An 18,503-nucleotide genomic window follows, 5' to 3' on the forward strand; every position below is an offset into this window, starting at 1 on the left:
GGAAATTCTTAAGTTTGGATGTTCACATTAAATTAAATAATGAAAAAATTGAAATGGTTCAGGAAATAAAGTATTTGGGATTCATATTGGATAGGGAACTAACTTTTAGTAAACATGTTGATTACATTTGCAGAAAGATAGGGAAAAAAATAGGTTTTTTTCGAAGAGTATCACCATTTTTGACATTTCAAACTAAATTAACAATTTATAATTCGTTAATATTACCTCAATTTTTATATTGTTGTTCACTGATTTATACAGGATGTTCTAATTATGACAGGCTTCAAATTCTCCAAAATAAGGCTATGCGAGTAATATTGAGATGCAATCGATATACTCGAATTCAAGATATGCTGAAAACTTTAAATTGGTTAAAAGTTGAACATTTTATGTATGTCCAATCTATGACATTCTTATTTAAGATGGTAAACCATTTATTGCCTGAGTATTTGAACAGTCAGTTGGTCCCGATAGCAAATGTTCATGAGCATAGCACTAGAGCTGCAAATTCAATAAATTTTTATGTTAGAACAACCAACAAGTCCAGTTCAATGAAAAGCTTGTTTCATAAAGGAATTGTACAGTTCAATAATATACCTTATCACATTAAAAATAGCCATAATGCAACTATCTTTAAGAGATTATTAGTCCATTATGTTAAAACTAAGACCTAGAAAGCAATTGGCAATGTTTGTTGTACTTCCAGTGTTTTTATTTTTATTTTTATTTTATTTTTTCTTTTTTTTTTATTTATATATTGAATGTTTCTGATTAATTTAATTTGACAATGCTTATTTCTTTATTTGTTTAGTCTCATGTTTTTAATTTTTGTAAAAATTTTTTGTAATACTTTATGATAATTATACAGCGCTCCTTGCCTTGACAATTCTTATGTAATTTGTACAGGTGTGGAGTGCAATGTTTCTGTTTTGTGTATTATCTATTATGATAAATAAATAAATATCTATATTCTAGAGTTTCGATATTTTTCGGCATTTAATTGATGCAAATGAATTACTGGAGAGTTTTTTGAGGTCGCTATACACGAATATGCCACCAGAACCGACTCCCGGAGCACCTGATTTCCAAGGTCAATGAAAGGGGCTCCTGGAGTTTCGAGGGTCTTTGGTGCAACATTAGTGCTAATGGATTAGTTATAGGTTTTTGGGGTTGCTGAACAGGTATACACTATCAAATCCAACCTACGAATCACATTGTGCCTACGGCACAATGTGATCACGTATTCGTGTTCAGCAACCCCAAAAACATATAATTAATCCGTTTGCATCAATGTAGTACCAAAGACCCTCGAAACTCCAGGCCCCATTTCATTGACCTTGGAAACCAGGTGCTCTGGGAGTCGGTGCTGGTGGCATATTCGTGTTTAGCGACCTCAAAAAACCCTCCACTAATTCACTTGCATCAATTAAATGCCGAAAACCATCGACACTCTAGAAGATGACGTCCCTTGCAGTGGCCCTGGCCACCACGTCATCCGGAAGGCAATTCTTATGGCATATTCGTGTTTTGCGATCCCAAAAACCCATGAGTAATCTGTTTATATCAATTTAATGCCTAAAACCCTCGAAACTCTAGAAGATGACGTCCGTTGAAGGTCAAGGTCAAAGTAAAGGTCGCCATTGGATAGCCAGGAAAAAATCCTAGACTACTAGTACTTTTCCTTAATCCAAACTTCTACATGTTGCCAAATAACCAGTAACTCACGGAATTGGAATACCCCGTAAATCTTATAATTTTACGAGGTTATACCTCTATATCTTGAAAATCCTTCATACGATTGAGTTGTGCCCATGAAAACTTTTTATCAGGATGCTTCAAAGAGTATTTTCCCAAAGTATGAACGAAATCCACTGGGACCTATTTTCCATAAGGTCTGTGCGGGGTCCTTTGTGAAATAAACGTTTTTTTCTGTTTTGTGACAGCAGTAGGTACAATGTATTTTGAGTTAAATAAATTGCATACATTCTTCTTTTTGCGTCAATTAATTTAATTTAAAAATTATTTTTTTGGTTACCCTGTATAAATAAAGATATTAATGTTTATGCTGCTAAATAGAGAATTAAACACCCTTTCAAATGAGCTACCACACGATACCTATTCTCATTTAAAAAAATCATTGATTACGTCATCACGCTCAGATGGATGACGTCACTAGTATGAAATATATGCCAAAAAATTGTAATTTAAAAATAAAAATCGACCCGTTTCGGGATTTTTCTCCAAAATCGTCCATTTTAGAGAAAATTAATTTATTCCATAATTTAGCCCCTCTCTGTATATTCTATATATACTATATATTATTATATTAGAGTAACATGTTATTTTCTGTTCAAAACAGTTTTAAATTACAAAAATGTCATTTCAGCACCAACGAAAGTGATGATTGCGTATTTAAATGATGCCAGCCAGATGTTCGGGGTCAATTGGAAAATATAAATTTTATCACGAACTGTCATATCTAGAGACACAATTTTTGATATTTCTTTGACCATTTGAAAAACCTTCATTATTTTTTGCACGATTGATCATTTTTGACTGTTTACCGTGACAGATTTTACGTCAGTAGGTGACATTTACTAGCAACTCGACGGTAAGTAATACAACTCGACGGTAAGTACTCCAACTCGATGGTAAGTAATTCACTTACCGTCGAGTTAAAAAATCTCTTAATTTTAATTTATTTTTTGAAAGAATAAAGAAAACTAACGAATTATTTATTAATATTGAAACTTATGGTACAATTTGTTAAATTATTTAATGAAATCCCACTTGTTTGGGCTGTGGTTTCACTTCTAACAGAAACTCCTGCAGAATCGCATACATTAGTAGTATTACTAGTATTGCACAATATTTTTTCGGCAAAATCTATTTTATTTTGAAGAGAATCTTCTACATAGCTTTCTGCCACTGTCGATGAACGCCAACCTCCATTATAACATTTCGTTAACTTCCAATGATCTTTATTGTTATTTTATTTAAATTTTAATAATGTTCTGTTATTAAATTATACTTAAAACAATAACTAGTAAATATTTCGTCTCTCTCTGACGTCATAACAAACCTATAGATTAGCAGACCTGTATATTTGTATACCTGGTGTACTCCTAGCGGCAACCAAATTAACTGTATTGTGACATCGTCCTCGTTGCACGGAAAATATGCCACTTTGGTCAGGGCGTTCAACTCGAGTGGCAGATAGCCTATTCAAGTAGAGCGGCGAATATTTCAATCTTATGTTTCAAGTCATAGTATTATTTTGACAAGTTAAATTATCCGAGTTTATTATATATGTGTTTAGTGGGCTGAAGAAACAATAATTGAATATTTCCAGCAGTGAATTGTGGCTATCTGGTAAATAATTTTTTTTTACACGCTATATAACGCCATATTTTTTTGTTTGTCTAATTTGACGTCTTTAAAAAAAATTACTATTAAATCTTGCAGTGAGCTTATTAATTAAGGCTAGTATCTTTTAACTATTTCATTGTCTGTAATATCCACTCAGAGGGAAAGCATTTTGTCATAAATATCTGATAAAATTATCATCTCTCGTAATTTGTGGGGTTATGTTACATCACATATTACCCAACTCCAATTTTGTATATTATAATCATGAAGTTCTGAAACATAGTAAATTCCGTACATCATATCCACCGATTCTGTTCCGATATTTGGTATTTTCATAAATTTGTACACTACCTTGGCATTATTTCATATCATTTAATAACTATACTATTTTTTATGAATAGATATTTCCAAAATAAATATATTCAGCATTTAAATTTGAGATTTATTTGTCTACATATTATCGAGTCAAGGCCATTTTATATGCCAATATTATGACAAGGTCACTAAACAGTCTAGTGGAAGATTGTTTTTTCCTTCTAATGAGATAGCTTTTTCTGATTCTTCTTTATTCTAAATAAAAACTTCCTGATTTTTGTTTTCTTCTCTGACTCTTCCCTACATTATTACAATGAAGTAAAACCGGGATTCTATTTTTTTTAGCCACTTGGGGAAAAATCTTTAACTACTCCTACCACCTGAGAGGGACCGCTTTACGACCAAGTCATCCAGGGGACAAGTTCTAAAAGCCATGTAATTTTCTTTTACTTCATTATGCTGCATTTTGGAGAACTGCCATGTTACTGTTAGCGGTGTAGCACCATTCTGTGCCTAACTAGGGATCGAAGACGTTACTGAGAAGTAGCAAGGAACACTTGTGGGGACAATATCAGGTCAATCGGGTTTGTTTCGGGAACTTTTTATATTTAACAGTGCAATAGTTATCTACCTATACCAGTACACTTATACACTTATTATTTTTTTATAATATCCAGAACATTTAAGTAATTAACATACACATAATTCAATAGCGCTCCCACACCTGTATGTCTCTTTGTAAAAGAGGATAATTTGGGCCCAAATAACCTTTTCCTATACAGTAGTTCCTTACATTTATTTTTTTATCACCATTATTAGACTTGTTTCCATATTTTGCATATAACTATATATATTTTAATATCATTAGCTTGTTTTTTTTATGTAATTTAAATTCAAAATTTTGTTTACTTAACTTAAATTCATTTGTAATTAAATTAAATTCACTCCCTAATCCCTATCCCCTCAGGATAGCTTTTAGTTTCACTTGTTAATTATTCAGAACCACGAGTCAGCAAAAGGATCTCTTGCATCCAGGACTTTGTTGGTTCACTTAGGAGCTTGTTGCCCGTCAACTCATTGTGAGTTATATATATTTATTATTTATATTATTGAGGTATTTTTATTATTCATATTTCTATAGGATTTGACGTTGTACGTATTTTAATCGTACAATTATTTGGTGAAGGTTGTTATTTAACCTAGTATATGTAAGTTGGGGGTATGCTTCCTAGAAAAGCTACTCCAATACTAATTTAATAGGTAATTATATTTATACTTAGATAGGTAATTATTTCCCATTGTCATTTTATAGTTACATAATTTGTATTTTTCTAACTCAGAGGTTGTCAAAAATCTAAGTAGTTATATTTAATAAATATTTATTTGTTTTTGTATACCAATTATTTTTTTTCCCATTTTTGAATTTAATAATTTAATATATTTACTATTTAACAGCAGTGTAAGATACCTGGAAGTTTGGTCCATTCCAACTTCTGGCGCCCATAATTCAGTCTATTGTATTTATCTCCTACATTCTTCTATTTTTATTATATTATTATATTTATTTAATCTATTTTCTGAGCATATATTCTTATCTTAATATTTCCCTTCTTAGTTATCATCACTCTCTACTTTGATCTACTGTTCTTCGACAGGCATGCAAACGAGCCGTATCCATCCTTGAGTGTCAAGTTGCTCTCTTGCATCTACAGCTAGCCAACTCTATTCAGTTTGCCTCTGTCTCTCCATACTTCCATTATCAGTTCATCACCCTCCTTCATTCATTTCATCTTATCATTTTAGTTCAACAAATACTACTGCAAAGTAGTATTTTGTTACATCGGCAGCCCAACTTGGTGCCAACCTTTTATAGGTTCTAAGACAGTAGTTCTTTTAGTTCATTTTTTTTCTTTTATTTATATTATTTCCTTCTGATATCTTTTTATACATTCTGTTCTGATTTATTTTGTTTTTAATTACTTATTAATACTTAACAGGTATACTGTCACTGCTGTATCTATTAATTAGTTGAGATTTTGAAACCTCTTTTATAGTTTGTCATACAGCTTACATTCTAGGTTGAATTTGAAACGAAGTATAAGTAACTAACATATAGGTATATTATATTATTGCAAATTTTACTCCTTCAGCCAGTGGTGTATTTGTATGTACAGTTGATCGTTAATACTTACATTTTTTTTGGGTACAAGTATAATAACTAAAATTTTTTTTCCAATATTTAGGTACTATATATTTACTTGATTATACCTTATTTACTGTATTTATTTGATATATATTTTGCTGGCCATTTTTGATTTTGTTGGTGTGTTGCTAATATTTTCTCCGTACCTATATATTTTGCGTACAAACTTAAGTATATTTCGTATTTCTGACTTTTGGATTGCTTGTCAATAATTTTTGCTTTCATCATGTGTGCTTTTAAAGTTGAACATCTTCTGGTGGACGAATTGGACTATGAGTTGAAAATTAGGGACGTAGTACCAGAGGAGTCAGCAACCGTCGATAGAAAACGCAATCTTCTGCGGGGTGCTTTGAAGCAAGAAGCAGGCAATAGGAGTTTCACCCAACTTTCGGCTGTATATATCCCTTTTGAGGACCAACGGAAAGGAATATCCGAAACGTTGGATAGCTTGTCTAAGAAAATAGAGAAGTTTAGGGGAACTGTACAAGACACTGAATATGCTCGATTAATATCTCGTCTAACTCATATTTCTGGCCGTGTACACTTGTTACATTGTACTACGGAAGAGCAGGAACCTTTTAAAAAGTCTGTTTCTCTTAAAATCCTTACATTGGAGGGTGAGCTTGATTCTAAGGTTAACCCCATAGCCACATCTACTCCTAATGCTCCAGTAAGTGTCGTTCCTAGTTTCACATACTCCAAACCCGTTCAAGTACACAAATGGGGTGTTTCATTTTCAGGTGAAAAACAGCACACGGATGTGATTTCATTTTTAGAAAAGGTTGAGTGTCTTCGTGTATCTAGAGGGGTCTCCGAGGAAAATTTGTTTGCGGCTTCAGCCGAATTGTTTACCGGTCCTGCTTTCACCTGGTTCATGAATAATAGGGGTAATTTGTCTTGCTGGTCTGATCTCGTTCGCAAGTTGAGGTCAGATTTTCTTCCTTACTCATACCAGGATGATCTCTTGGATGAAATCAAAAACCGTAAGCAGAAACCAGGAGAGTCTGTCACTATGTTCATTAATACTATATTAGGCATGTGTAGCCGTTTAGATACTCCTTTATCTGATTTGTCCAAAATAAAAATCATCTTAAAATGTTTATTGCCTTTTTACCATCAACAGTTAGCTCTTATGGACATCCAGAGTATTGATGATCTCACTGTAAAGTGCAAACGTTTGGAGGAAACGTTATCCTGGTCTTCTCAGCCTTCATCTTCATCTCGACCCTCTTCTAATTCCTCTTCTCAGCCAACTTCCTATAGACAACGTTCTTGGCAAAATAAGGGCCATGAACATAATGTTTCTGTTGTTTGCTGGAATTGTCACCAGTCTAATCATAAGTTCAATGATTGTGGTATCCCACAAACTCGTATTTTCTGCCACGGTTGCGGTAGGGAAAATACTGTCAAAAGAAATTGTTTTAAGTGTTCGGGAAACGAAATGTCGGAGGTCCGTCCCCTGAGCGTTTCTCCGTCCAACACCCAATCAGGGAATCAAACCCCATCAGAAAACGAGACTGCTGGCCCAAGCACACCCAGCAACTCAAACCCATCTTCCAGTCGGAAAGGAAAGAGAGTATCATTCAAGAAACAAGCACACACCACAAATCAAAATCAGTCCAGAAATTAAGTTTTAGTCATGATACGTTGAACGCACATGATTCACAGGGCATATTAAATTATACTTAAAACAATAACTAGTAAATATTTCGTCTCTCTCTGACGTCATAACAAACCTATAGATTAGCAGACCTGTATATTTGTATACCTGGTGTACTCCTAGCGGCAACCAAATTAACTGTATTGTGACATCGTCCTCGTTGCACGGAAAATATGCCACTTTGGTCAGGGCGTTCAACTCGAGTGGCAGATAGCCTATTCAAGTAGAGCGGCGAATATTTCAATCTTATGTTTCAAGTCATAGTATTATTTTGACAAGTTAAATTATCCGAGTTTATTATATATGTGTTTAGTGGGCTGAAGAAACAATAATTGAATATTTCCAGCAGTGAATTGTGGCTATCTGGTAAATAATTTTTTTTTACACGCTATATAACGCCATATTTTTTTGTTTGTCTAATTTGACGTCTTTAAAAAAAATTACTATTAAATCTTGCAGTGAGCTTATTAATTAAGGCTAGTATCTTTTAACTATTTCATTGTCTGTAATATCCACTCAGAGGGAAAGCATTTTGTCATAAATATCTGATAAAATTATCATCTCTCGTAATTTGTGGGGTTATGTTACATCACATATTACCCAACTCCAATTTTGTATATTATAATCATGAAGTTCTGAAACATAGTAAATTCCGTACATCATATCCACCGATTCTGTTCCGATATTTGGTATTTTCATAAATTTGTACACTACCTTGGCATTATTTCATATCATTTAATAACTATACTATTTTTTATGAATAGATATTTCCAAAATAAATATATTCAGCATTTAAATTTGAGATTTATTTGTCTACATATTATCGAGTCAAGGCCATTTTATATGCCAATATTATGACAAGGTCACTAAACAGTCTAGTGGAAGATTGTTTTTTCCTTCTAATGAGATAGCTTTTTCTGATTCTTCTTTATTCTAAATAAAAACTTCCTGATTTTTGTTTTCTTCTCTGACTCTTCCCTACATTATTACAATGAAGTAAAACCGGGATTCTATTTTTTTTAGCCACTTGGGGAAAAATCTTTAACTACTCCTACCACCTGAGAGGGACCGCTTTACGACCAAGTCATCCAGGGGACAAGTTCTAAAAGCCATGTAATTTTCTTTTACTTCATTATGCTGCATTTTGGAGAACTGCCATGTTACTGTTAGCGGTGTAGCACCATTCTGTGCCTAACTAGGGATCGAAGACGTTACTGAGAAGTAGCAAGGAACACTTGTGGGGACAATATCAGGTCAATCGGGTTTGTTTCGGGAACTTTTTATATTTAACAGTGCAATAGTTATCTACCTATACCAGTACACTTATACACTTATTATTTTTTTATAATATCCAGAACATTTAAGTAATTAACATACACATAATTCAATAGCGCTCCCACACCTGTATGTCTCTTTGTAAAAGAGGATAATTTGGGCCCAAATAACCTTTTCCTATACAGTAGTTCCTTACATTTATTTTTTTATCACCATTATTAGACTTGTTTCCATATTTTGCATATAACTATATATATTTTAATATCATTAGCTTGTTTTTTTTATGTAATTTAAATTCAAAATTTTGTTTACTTAACTTAAATTCATTTGTAATTAAATTAAATTCACTCCCTAATCCCTATCCCCTCAGGATAGCTTTTAGTTTCACTTGTTAATTATTCAGAACCACGAGTCAGCAAAAGGATCTCTTGCATCCAGGACTTTGTTGGTTCACTTAGGAGCTTGTTGCCCGTCAACTCATTGTGAGTTATATATATTTATTATTTATATTATTGAGGTATTTTTATTATTCATATTTCTATAGGATTTGACGTTGTACGTATTTTAATCGTACAATTATTTGGTGAAGGTTGTTATTTAACCTAGTATATGTAAGTTGGGGGTATGCTTCCTAGAAAAGCTACTCCAATACTAATTTAATAGGTAATTATATTTATACTTAGATAGGTAATTATTTCCCATTGTCATTTTATAGTTACATAATTTGTATTTTTCTAACTCAGAGGTTGTCAAAAATCTAAGTAGTTATATTTAATAAATATTTATTTGTTTTTGTATACCAATTATTTTTTTTCCCATTTTTGAATTTAATAATTTAATATATTTACTATTTAACAGCAGTGTAAGATACCTGGAAGTTTGGTCCATTCCAACTTCTGGCGCCCATAATTCAGTCTATTGTATTTATCTCCTACATTCTTCTATTTTTATTATATTATTATATTTATTTAATCTATTTTCTGAGCATATATTCTTATCTTAATATTTCCCTTCTTAGTTATCATCACTCTCTACTTTGATCTACTGTTCTTCGACAGGCATGCAAACGAGCCGTATCCATCCTTGAGTGTCAAGTTGCTCTCTTGCATCTACAGCTAGCCAACTCTATTCAGTTTGCCTCTGTCTCTCCATACTTCCATTATCAGTTCATCACCCTCCTTCATTCATTTCATCTTATCATTTTAGTTCAACAAATACTACTGCAAAGTAGTATTTTGTTACATCGGCAGCCCAACTTGGTGCCAACCTTTTATAGGTTCTAAGACAGTAGTTCTTTTAGTTCATTTTTTTTCTTTTATTTATATTATTTCCTTCTGATATCTTTTTATACATTCTGTTCTGATTTATTTTGTTTTTAATTACTTATTAATACTTAACAGGTATACTGTCACTGCTGTATCTATTAATTAGTTGAGATTTTGAAACCTCTTTTATAGTTTGTCATACAGCTTACATTCTAGGTTGAATTTGAAACGAAGTATAAGTAACTAACATATAGGTATATTATATTATTGCAAATTTTACTCCTTCAGCCAGTGGTGTATTTGTATGTACAGTTGATCGTTAATACTTACATTTTTTTTGGGTACAAGTATAATAACTAAAATTTTTTTTCCAATATTTAGGTACTATATATTTACTTGATTATACCTTATTTACTGTATTTATTTGATATATATTTTGCTGGCCATTTTTGATTTTGTTGGTGTGTTGCTAATATTTTCTCCGTACCTATATATTTTGCGTACAAACTTAAGTATATTTCGTATTTCTGACTTTTGGATTGCTTGTCAATAATTTTTGCTTTCATCATGTGTGCTTTTAAAGTTGAACATCTTCTGGTGGACGAATTGGACTATGAGTTGAAAATTAGGGACGTAGTACCAGAGGAGTCAGCAACCGTCGATAGAAAACGCAATCTTCTGCGGGGTGCTTTGAAGCAAGAAGCAGGCAATAGGAGTTTCACCCAACTTTCGGCTGTATATATCCCTTTTGAGGACCAACGGAAAGGAATATCCGAAACGTTGGATAGCTTGTCTAAGAAAATAGAGAAGTTTAGGGGAACTGTACAAGACACTGAATATGCTCGATTAATATCTCGTCTAACTCATATTTCTGGCCGTGTACACTTGTTACATTGTACTACGGAAGAGCAGGAACCTTTTAAAAAGTCTGTTTCTCTTAAAATCCTTACATTGGAGGGTGAGCTTGATTCTAAGGTTAACCCCATAGCCACATCTACTCCTAATGCTCCAGTAAGTGTCGTTCCTAGTTTCACATACTCCAAACCCGTTCAAGTACACAAATGGGGTGTTTCATTTTCAGGTGAAAAACAGCACACGGATGTGATTTCATTTTTAGAAAAGGTTGAGTGTCTTCGTGTATCTAGAGGGGTCTCCGAGGAAAATTTGTTTGCGGCTTCAGCCGAATTGTTTACCGGTCCTGCTTTCACCTGGTTCATGAATAATAGGGGTAATTTGTCTTGCTGGTCTGATCTCGTTCGCAAGTTGAGGTCAGATTTTCTTCCTTACTCATACCAGGATGATCTCTTGGATGAAATCAAAAACCGTAAGCAGAAACCAGGAGAGTCTGTCACTATGTTCATTAATACTATATTAGGCATGTGTAGCCGTTTAGATACTCCTTTATCTGATTTGTCCAAAATAAAAATCATCTTAAAATGTTTATTGCCTTTTTACCATCAACAGTTAGCTCTTATGGACATCCAGAGTATTGATGATCTCACTGTAAAGTGCAAACGTTTGGAGGAAACGTTATCCTGGTCTTCTCAGCCTTCATCTTCATCTCGACCCTCTTCTAATTCCTCTTCTCAGCCAACTTCCTATAGACAACGTTCTTGGCAAAATAAGGGCCATGAACATAATGTTTCTGTTGTTTGCTGGAATTGTCACCAGTCTAATCATAAGTTCAATGATTGTGGTATCCCACAAACTCGTATTTTCTGCCACGGTTGCGGTAGGGAAAATACTGTCAAAAGAAATTGTTTTAAGTGTTCGGGAAACGAAATGTCGGAGGTCCGTCCCCTGAGCGTTTCTCCGTCCAACACCCAATCAGGGAATCAAACCCCATCAGAAAACGAGACTGCTGGCCCAAGCACACCCAGCAACTCAAACCCATCTTCCAGTCGGAAAGGAAAGAGAGTATCATTCAAGAAACAAGCACACACCACAAATCAAAATCAGTCCAGAAATTAAGTTTTAGTCATGATACGTTGAACGCACATGATTCACAGGGTTGCAAAGCCACAAATTCTTCTTTAATTGGTAGTGTTAAGTATAATAATAATTTTGATGGTGAAGTAGTTCCATATAATGGTTGTATCCAACCAAATATTTTAGATTTAGATATTAACTCTTTATTAGTTAGGAAACAAAATGATAATAGGCCATATCTACCTATTCAAATTTTAGGACAATCGTGTTTAGCTTTATTAGATAGTGGCTCTAATATTTCATTGATAGGAGCACATTCATTAAATTTATTGAAAAATGCTAATATTCCCATTATGCCCATTTCATCTTTGCAAGTATCTACTGCAGATGGTACAGTCCAATCTATTACAGGCAAACTCCAAATTGAAATCACAGTGGCAAATTTATGTAGGAAAATTACATTTTATGTTATTCCTTCTGTACAGAATTCTATAATTTTAGGTATGGACTTCTTCAATGCTTTTAATAGCACCTTAAGTTGTTCTGATTTTTCTTTTTCCATATCTGAATTTAATCTGTCTACCCTTAGTGCTATTCACGATTTTTCCAGTTTATCTAGTTCTGAACAAAGGCAATTGGAGAATATGATCTCTCAGTTTACTACTATTTCTTCAAATGACAAACTAGGTCGTACTTCATTAATATCTCACACTATTGAGGTGGGAAATCCTACTCCTTTCAGATTATATCAGTATCCCATACCTCAAGCCTGGCAGGCAGATTTAGAAAAAGAAGTAGATTCGATGCTTGCTTTAAATATCATAGAACATTCAACGTCGTCCTATTGTTCCCCACTCTGGTTAACAAAGAAGAAGGATGGATCCTTCAGGATCTGCTTTGATGGTCGAAAACTAAACAGTATCACCACTAACAGGGATGCTTATCCAATTCCCCGAATTGATGTGATTTTGAGCAAACTTCAGAATGCCAAATACATCTCTTCGATAGATTTGTCTAAGGCCTTCTTACAGATCCCACTGAGTGAAGAGAGCAAGAAGTATACTGCTTTTGCTGTCAGTGGTAAAGGATTATTCCAGTTTGTCACCATGCCTTTCGGTCTTGTTTCTGCTCCTCAGACAATGTGTCGTCTGATGGATTTAGTCATTGGTCCACAGTTAGAGCCCTATGTTTTCTATTATTTGGACGATATTTTAGTAGTCACTCCTGATTTTTCCCTTCATATGGAAATTTTAGATAAATTGTTTTTACGTCTTAAGGAAGCTAATCTAACAATTAATCTGGATAAGTGTCAGTTTTGTCGTCCTAGTCTTAAGTTTTTGGGTTATGTTGTTGATAATCAGGGTCTAAGGACTGATCCTGAGAAAATAGTTGCTATTAAGAATTTTCCTATACCTAAGACCACCACCCAAGTCCGTAGGATATTGGGAATGTGTGGATATTATCGCCGGTTTGTACCTTCATACTCTACCTTGTTGTCACCTCTTACTGATCTTTTGAAGAACAGGAAAAAGGGGCAGACCATTACTTGGACTCCTGAGGCCGATGAAGCTTTTAGGCGCGTTAAAGATGCTTTAACTAGCGCACCAGTCATGATGTCACCTAATTTTAATGAGCATTTTTATTTGATGACTGATTGCTCTAATACTGCTTCTGGTGGCGTATTGTTCCAGTTGAAAGATGGCTCGGAACATCCCATAGCTTACACGAGTAAGAAATTGAATAAGGCACAGAAAAACTATTCCACCACGGAGAAAGAACTCTTAGCTATCATACATGGGTTAGAAGCATTCCGTTATTATTTAGAGGGTCGTAATTTCACTATAATTACGGACCATAGTTCCTTGTTATGGCTTCATAGTATGAAAAACCCATCTCAGAGACTTTCCCGATGGATATGCAAACTGGCTGCCTATTCATATAAAATTGTTCATCGAAAGGCCAACGGTGTAGTGGTTGCTGATGCTCTTTCCCGTGTCCATGATCTTAATGTCTTAGATTTGTCCACCTTAACTCCTGACGAGTGGTATCAGAATATGATTGATAGGGTTACTCAAGACCCACAAAATTATCCTGATTTTAAGGTAGAGAACAATATACTCTACAAACATATCTTAAGTCCTATGGAGGCCTTATCCAATATGTCAGATTGGAAAATAGTTGTACCTACGCCAAATAGGGAGAACATTTTACGTATGTTTCATGACGAAGTTACTGCTGGACATTTTGGTTTTTATAAAACTTATCATCGTATCGCCGAATTATATTATTGGCCTGGCATGCGCAAGTCTATCAAAAGGTATATCTCTAAGTGTATAGTTTGTGCAACTTGTAAACCCAGTAATTTACCACAAGCTGGACTCATGGGTTCCTTTAGGAATATTAATTTTCCTTGGCAGATGATCTCGTTGGATCTCATTGGACCTTATCCTCGTAGTTATAAGGGTAATACTTACTGCTTGGTAGTTGTGGATTATTTCACCAAATTTCCTTTAGTTTGCCCTCTTCGTCAGGCCACAACTCCAGCAATTTTGAAATATTTAGAGGAACAAGTCTTTTTGTTGTTTGGTGTTCCCCAAATTGTGTCATGTGACAATGGTCCTCAGTTTGTTTCGAAGGCTTTTAAAGACCTTCTAACTAAATATAAGGTTCAGAAGACCTTCTATAATGCTGCCTACCATCCTCAAGCCAATCATACTGAGAGAGTGAATCGCAGTATTGTCACAGCCCTAAGGTCCTATACATTCCCAGATCACAGAGCTTGGGATCAATATATCCATTCCTATACATTCAAGCCATAAGGACCTCTGTCCATGAGGTTACCCAATGTTCTCCTGCATATCTCAATTTTGGTAGACATGTTGCTTTATCTGGTGACTATTTTGGTGCAATTTCAGACACTTCCACAAATCTCCCTCAGATATCCGATAACCTTCATCGCTTAGATGATCTCCAGACTCTACCTCAAATTTTTTCTGACATTCGGAAGAAGTTAAAAACTTCCTATCTCAGGAACCAGCAGCAGTATAACCTGAGGAAAAGAGATCTGCGATTCTTCGTTGGAGATAAAGTGTTGAAGCGAAACTTTGTGAAGTCTAATAAGGGTGATGCTATTTCGGCAAAATTTTGCCAGAAATATATTCCCTGTACGGTTGTGAAGGTAATATCTCCTTTAGTATATGAATTGAAGGACAATTCGACTAACAAACGAATTGGACAATTTCACATAAAGGATTTACTGCCTGATAACACCATGGATGAGGTTGATTCGTCATCTTCGGAAGAAGATTAACTTTATAGGGTTGTTTGAGCTAACCTCTTCCTCTATTTGTCTTTAGCTCGATCCTTATTAAGATTCAGTATTTTAGTTTAGTATTTTATTCACCAGATAGAGCAGGTACATAGCTCAATTTTTATCTTTTGGCATGGTTGTTAGATGACTTCCAATGTATGAATCATTAGGTTAATTATTTATGTAGTACTCTTATGTATGAGCTTATCATTTTTTTTTCATTATTAATGCTGCACTTTAATTATTATGAACCAACCTTATTAATTACTAACCCTGTCAGTTGGATCACCTAGTTAATAAGAACCTACTTGTATTTTTTAGAGTGCGCACCTCACCCCTTAGCATAGAAGGGTTGTTGATTATTGTATATTTATATATTTGAATATGTAGGCTCATACAAGTACGTTGGTTTAATATTGATATTTGGTATGGAACTAACAATATTATACACTACTTATCTCAGGTTGTGTGTTGTATTTTTGATATTTGATTAGGTACATACTATTTTTTGTATATGTATCTTTTATTATCTGGTTATGAGATTTGTCATATTGGAAAGATGGGGTGGTTCTTAATTTGATATTGGTTTACTTTATCAACATTTGTCACAGATATCTTAAATACTTTATAATAATTCATATCCTTATGCCCTGAGTATGATTCTGGAATTAGTTTGGAATTCTGATGTATGTATGGATTTCTTCTTAAGAACTAGTCTGCCAATGCTCTGTAATTTGGGTTCCTAGGTAACCTAGTGAATGCGTGGGTTCGAAATTCAGCAACTGATCACTGCTATCCGATTTCGTAACCTATGTTTTCATAGCAGAGTACGCAGATGTTTATTCATCAAAATATTTCTGGTCAGGAAATGTTGGCCACATGTCCTGACCATCCTTGTGTAATTATTCCAGTTACATTTTTTAGCATTTGATAGGGAATATTTAGTTTATATTATGTCCCGTACTTCATAGGTAGTAGGTTCCTTTTAGTATTTGAGGTGTTTGGACAAATGAATTGCTTATTTTAGTAGATTCCCTCTTCTTTCCTGAGGCATTAGTTTTGTTGTTGAGATTCAGGAATATTTCCTGGATAATTCTATGTATGCGAGAACGTATGAATCTACAGTTTTATTCAAAATTGGTTGCTCGTTCTCGTCATATTTTTTTTCTATCATTTATTATGGTGTCATAGAACTTGTAAGTTCACCATTTAGATTTTATTATTACAATTGGTACGTTATCAGCTATAGCTATAGCTAGTGAACAACAGCACGGACCAATTTTAGTTAGTCAACGACTTACTTGAGTCGATGGACCTAATTTAGTTTATTTAGTATTAGTGAGAATTGGTACACAAATCTTCCTGATCGTTCTTCTTTGGATATGCTCCTATAAATCTGGTGTCCATTGATAGTCCGATTTTGGATAAAGCGTCCGAGTCCTCACTTATTTTGTTTATTTGGTTGTATAGGCTCGTATTACCGGTTGTGGTTGTACATAGGCCTAATTAATTTATGTGATTTAGTATTGGTGTGAATTGGTCCATAAATCTTCCTGGTCGTCCTTCTATGGATATGCTTTATGAATCTGGTGTCCATTGATAGTCCGACTTTGGATTAAGAGTCCGATTCCACATTTATTTTGATTAATGAGTTTTTGGATAACTTTGATATGCTTACTAGTTGTATTATTTGGCACTGGTGAGAATTGTTCCATAAATATTCCGGATTGTTCTTCTCTGGATATGCTATTATGAATCTGGTGTCCATTGGTAGTTCAATTTTTAATTAAGTGTTCGATTCTTCACTGATTTTAGTTTTGATTTCTTTTGTCTTACTTTAGAATATTTATTTGGGTTATGGTGCGAATTGGCTCATACCTTTGCCTGGTTGTTCGTCCTTGGATATACCCTTTTTAAATTTGATGTCCATGGATAGTTCAATTTTGGATTTAGTGCCAGTTCGACATTTATTTGTCATTACGAACTTTAGTATATTATTTAGCTTATGTTTTGGCTTTCAGACAAAATGTCGCTGACATTTTAATATGACTTCAAGTCATCTTTTGCGATTCATAGTTTTGGTGTAGTGATTATACTTCTTTCCCTTGATCCTTAATTTGTGGTTACTTGTAATCTTGCGGATCACCGTATAATAATAGATTATTACCACTTGGTTATGATAATTTGAATTTTAGCAAAAAAAAAAAATTTTTTTGCGTAAAATTTTTTTTTCTCCTAGTAGGAGGGGATTATAACATTTCGTTAACTTCTAATGATCTTTATTGTTATTTTATTTAAATTTTAATAATGTTCTGTTATTAAATCATACTTAAAACAATAACTAGTAAATATTTCGTCTTTCTCTGACGTCATAACAAACCTATAGATTAGCAGACCTGTATATTTGTATACCTGGTGTACTCCTAGCGGCAACCAAATTAACTTTATTGTGACATCGTCTTCGTTGCACGGAAAATATGCCACTTTGGTCAGGGCGTTCAACTCGAGTGGCAGATAGCCTATTCAAGTAGAGCGGCGAATATTTCAATCTTATGTTTCAAGTCATAGTATTATTTTGACATGTTAAATTATCCGAGTTTATTATATATGTGTTTAGTGGGCTGAAGAAACAATAATTGAATATTTCCAGCAGTGAATTGTGGCTATCTGGTAAATAATTTTTTTTACACGCTATATAACGCCATATTTTTTTGTTTGTCTAATTTGACGTCTTTAAAAAAAATACTATTAAATCTTGCAGTGAGCTTATTAATTAAGGCTAGTATCTTTTAACTATTTCATTGTCTGTAATATCCACTGAGAGGGAAAGCATTTTGTCATAAATATCTGATAAAATTATCATCTCTCGTAATTTGTGGGGTTATGTTACATCACATATTACCCAACTCCAATTTTGTATATTATAATCATGCAGTTCTGAAACATAGTAAATTCCGTACATCATATCCACCGATTCTGTTCCGATATTTGGTATTTTCATAAATTTGTACACTACCTTGGCATTATTTCATATCATTTAATAACTATACTATTTTTTATGAATAGATATTTCCAAAATAAATATATTCAGCATTTAAATTTGAGATTTACTTGTCTACATATTATCGAGTCAAGGCCATTTTATATGCCAATATTATGACAAGGTCACCAAACAGT

General features: G+C 33.8%; 3 protein-coding genes across 14 annotated transcripts in view; 1 reads left to right on the forward strand and 2 right to left on the reverse strand.

Moving 5' to 3' along the window:
- The window catches only part of LOC126892616 (gastrula zinc finger protein XlCGF8.2DB-like), a 379,454-nt gene that overhangs the window by 179,310 nt on the left and 181,641 nt on the right, over positions 1 to 18,503 (reverse strand). The gene's annotated exons all lie outside the window — the stretch shown is intronic.
- LOC114326563 (zinc finger protein 260-like) overlaps positions 1 to 18,503 on the reverse strand; it is a 346,266-nt gene that overhangs the window by 13,720 nt on the left and 314,043 nt on the right. The window lies entirely within an intron of this gene.
- LOC126892628 (uncharacterized) lies at positions 3,043 to 12,324 on the forward strand. Of its 3 annotated transcripts, XR_007700934.1 has the most exons (3): positions 3,043 to 3,372; positions 4,030 to 7,913; positions 8,571 to 9,619. XR_007700934.1 is itself a non-coding variant. In XM_050662259.1 (2 exons), exon 2 carries the CDS (start codon positions 10,655 to 10,657, stop codon positions 12,056 to 12,058), a length of 1,404 nt encoding a protein of 467 aa, XP_050518216.1. In that variant the 5' UTR covers positions 3,043 to 3,372; positions 8,571 to 10,654; the 3' UTR covers positions 12,059 to 12,324. The 3 variants fall into 3 exon arrangements, 1 of the variants encoding a protein (XP_050518216.1); XM_050662259.1 differs by lacking the exon at positions 4,030 to 7,913 and having other exon boundaries at positions 8,571 to 12,324; XR_007700933.1 differs by lacking the exon at positions 3,043 to 3,372 and having other exon boundaries at positions 3,856 to 7,913.

This window comes from Diabrotica virgifera, chromosome 9 (assembly GCF_917563875.1).
Source record: "Diabrotica virgifera virgifera chromosome 9, PGI_DIABVI_V3a".
NCBI lineage: Eukaryota > Metazoa > Arthropoda > Insecta > Coleoptera > Chrysomelidae > Diabrotica > Diabrotica virgifera.